At 40.1% G+C, this 3,029-nt stretch overlaps 1 protein-coding gene across 1 annotated transcript; it reads left to right on the forward strand.

Moving 5' to 3' along the window:
- The first annotated feature begins 1,353 nt into the window (after positions 1-1,353).
- LOC108800240 (olfactory receptor 6N2-like) lies at positions 1,354-2,298 on the forward strand. The gene has a single exon (XM_018572205.1). It carries the CDS (start codon positions 1,354-1,356, stop codon positions 2,296-2,298), a length of 945 nt encoding a protein of 314 aa, XP_018427707.1.
- Positions 2,299-3,029: the final 731 nt, after the last annotated feature.

The raw sequence follows: 3,029 nt of genomic DNA on the forward strand, positions 1-3,029 counted from the left end.
CTCCCGAATGAGGCTATTCAAGCTTTGGACTCTCCCATCACCCCTGAAGAACTGGCCCTGGCTATCTCACAGACTGCTACGGGGAAGGCGCCCGGTCCGGATGGCTTCACCCTGGCCTATTATAATCTTCTGGACTTGCCCCAGAGTGACCCCATTTTGGTCCGCAGTTAAGTCACTTCTAGGCAAATTTACCGATAGGGAAATCCCACAAGATCCAGCCTTTTTTCTCCTTCACCACAACTCCCTCTCAAGGAAAAGCTATAAGTCATCTATTCTACCACACCTCCTGAATGCAGCACGTTGTTGCATCCCGGCTTGGTGGAAATCGACCCAGACGCCCACGGTGTCCATGTGGCTTCATAAAGTTGGTGAGGTGGAGAGAATGGAGGACCTGGTCTGGTCTGGACGAGGCCAACATGCTAAGCACTGCAGGACATGGTCATATTGGACCGCTTTTACGCAGACGACCAAATACAATACCCTGTTGCAGGGTCCCCTCTAGAGGTAGGCCGCGACCGAACAGGTAGAGAAGGTGGTCCGGGAACTAGTGCCTGACCCCCAGGTCACCTAACCTTATTCCCGCCCTACCCCCCTCCATACCTCTTCACAGCTCCTCTCCCCCCGCTGCCTGCCCCTCTCCCTCCTTCTCCAAATGTCAGTATCCAATACCCCCTCCCTTTCTAGAACCTGGCCCCACACCCCCCTTCCTCTTTGGTAATATCCCTGTGGTCTGTTTAGATAGCCGACAGTGGAGGATGGAGTGGCGGGTGCCGGCGCTTGGCCTTTTGGTTATACCTGGGCCCGCGACGGTACGCGTCGACTTCCTCCACCTTCAGATACACCTACTTATTGTTTCCACACGATCCCCATATACTTCTATGTGTATATGACTAACCTTCCTGAGTATCATTTGCTGGAAGTCGAGATAGCTACCTGACAAATGGCTGTCGTATAAGCTCCAAACGATGAAGACATTACAACCACAGAATATGCTGCTGCAATGTTTATGTATCACACTGTTTATTATCGGTATTACCTGTATTACCTGTATTACATATATCTGTCCTTCTCTTTTGTTTGGAAAAGACGGAAAACTTTTGAAAACTTTGAAATAAAGAATTTATTTTAAAAAAAAAATATTCATACAAGCAAAATAAATACACATGTAAAAAAGCATAGCATAAAAACATTAAATATTTTAAGTCACGCTTGAAACCATAGAGTATTATAAAAATCTACTAATATGTGTTTGTTGTCATTTTTCTACTATACAAAAGTATCTAGGTCCATCTTTCTGCTTGCCTTTCCTCAGATTTTGCACTCGGACATGAACATTCTAAACTTTTAGAAAAAATGTTTTTAAATAAAACAGTCGAACAATTTATAATATTAGGTTTTTCCAACACAGGCCAGTTATGGCCTTTCCTCTTCAGTCTCCTATTAATTTCATATTTTCTGATAATAACTGGCAATGTGACAATATCAGCATTAATCTTTGTTGACAGACACCTTCATGCACCAATGTACTTTTTTATTGGTATGTTGTCTTTTCTTGAGATATGGTACACAGCAGTCACAATTCCTTGTATGCTTACTATAATTTGGAAGGGTAAGACCCAAATCTCATTCAATGATTGTATGATGCAAATGTACCTCTTTCACTCATTTGGTATTACAGGGAACTATTTACTTAATGTGATGGCTTATGATCGTATGGTCGCAATTTGCAATCCTCTTCGGTACCATAACATAATGACTTTAAAACGCAGCAAGATTTTAGTCTCAAGTTGTTGGGCTCTTGGATTTCTGAGTCCTGTAACACTTCTTATTTCAGTCTCACAGCTACCATTTTGTGGTCCAAATGAAATAAATCATCTCTTCTGTGATTCATCTCCTCTTCTAAACTTGGCATGTACGGATACATCCTTTAATTTCATTATCGATTTTGCTATTAGCTTGTGCATGATAATCTTGACCTCTCTTTTTCTTATTGTGACTTATGTGAGAATTATAATCACCATACTGAAAATGAAGTGTAGCAGTGTACAGAAGAAAGCCTTTTCTACATGCGCTTCTCATCTTATCGTTGTTCTTATCTTCTATGGAAGTGTAGCATTTATGTACATCAGACCACAAAGTAATTACACTCCAGAATATGACAAACTGGTGGCTATCAATTATTCTGTACTAACGCCACTCTTGAACCCTATTATATATAGTTTTCGAAACAAAGAAATCATAAATTCATTGAAAAAGTTACTGCAAGCCAATAAATTATGGTGGAAATTCTTGAAATAAACCTGATGTATACAGCCTGACTTTGTTTGCATCTATATTATTTTGAGATGTGTCTTGACAAAATATATTTGATTATTAGAAAATATTTTCATATAATGATGGAAAAGAAACGTATGGCCCTAAACTGATTTTTTTCAGTCTGTTTTAATATCTAGTGCTAAGATCCAGGCAAACAGCCAGACACGCAGATGCAATACATATGCAAGAGCTGTTTTACCTGCAAAAGTGATTTGTTTATCTGTCCATCCTGAGATTTGCACAGATGTCTGGTAGGGTAGGAGACCTGATTTTTCTTTGCGGAAGTTCAATAACACTTGCTGATCTTATCCCTCCCACATTCTGTGTTTGGACAGTAAAAGTAGAGGTAACAGACTGATGAGCTAATCTCTCGGTTACTCTCCTTTTTCATCCTATCAGCATGCTCCTTGCACTGCTTCACAACTGTTTGGCTTCATGTGCTACTTCTCCCTCATCCAGACTGAGTTTGTTTGTACAGAGACTACAAAAGGATGATGCCGATTCAAACTCAAGTATTAATACTGCTTGCATTAAAAAAAACATGTTTAAAGATGTATTAATGAATACGGAGCAAAAATTGCTAATGTTGCTAATTTTCTCCGCTTGTTATGGATTTACAGGGTTATTTACAAAATATGTTAGGAGTTTGGAGAAGGCAGGAGAAGTGTATAATCTAGGCCAAAATAGCTGGTTTGGAACAATTCTCCAATTCA

The sequence above is a fragment of the Nanorana parkeri genome, unplaced genomic scaffold (genome assembly GCF_000935625.1).
Source record: "Nanorana parkeri isolate BGI_ZX_2015 unplaced genomic scaffold, ASM93562v1 scaffold1969, whole genome shotgun sequence".
Taxonomy (NCBI): Eukaryota; Metazoa; Chordata; class Amphibia; order Anura; family Dicroglossidae; genus Nanorana; species Nanorana parkeri.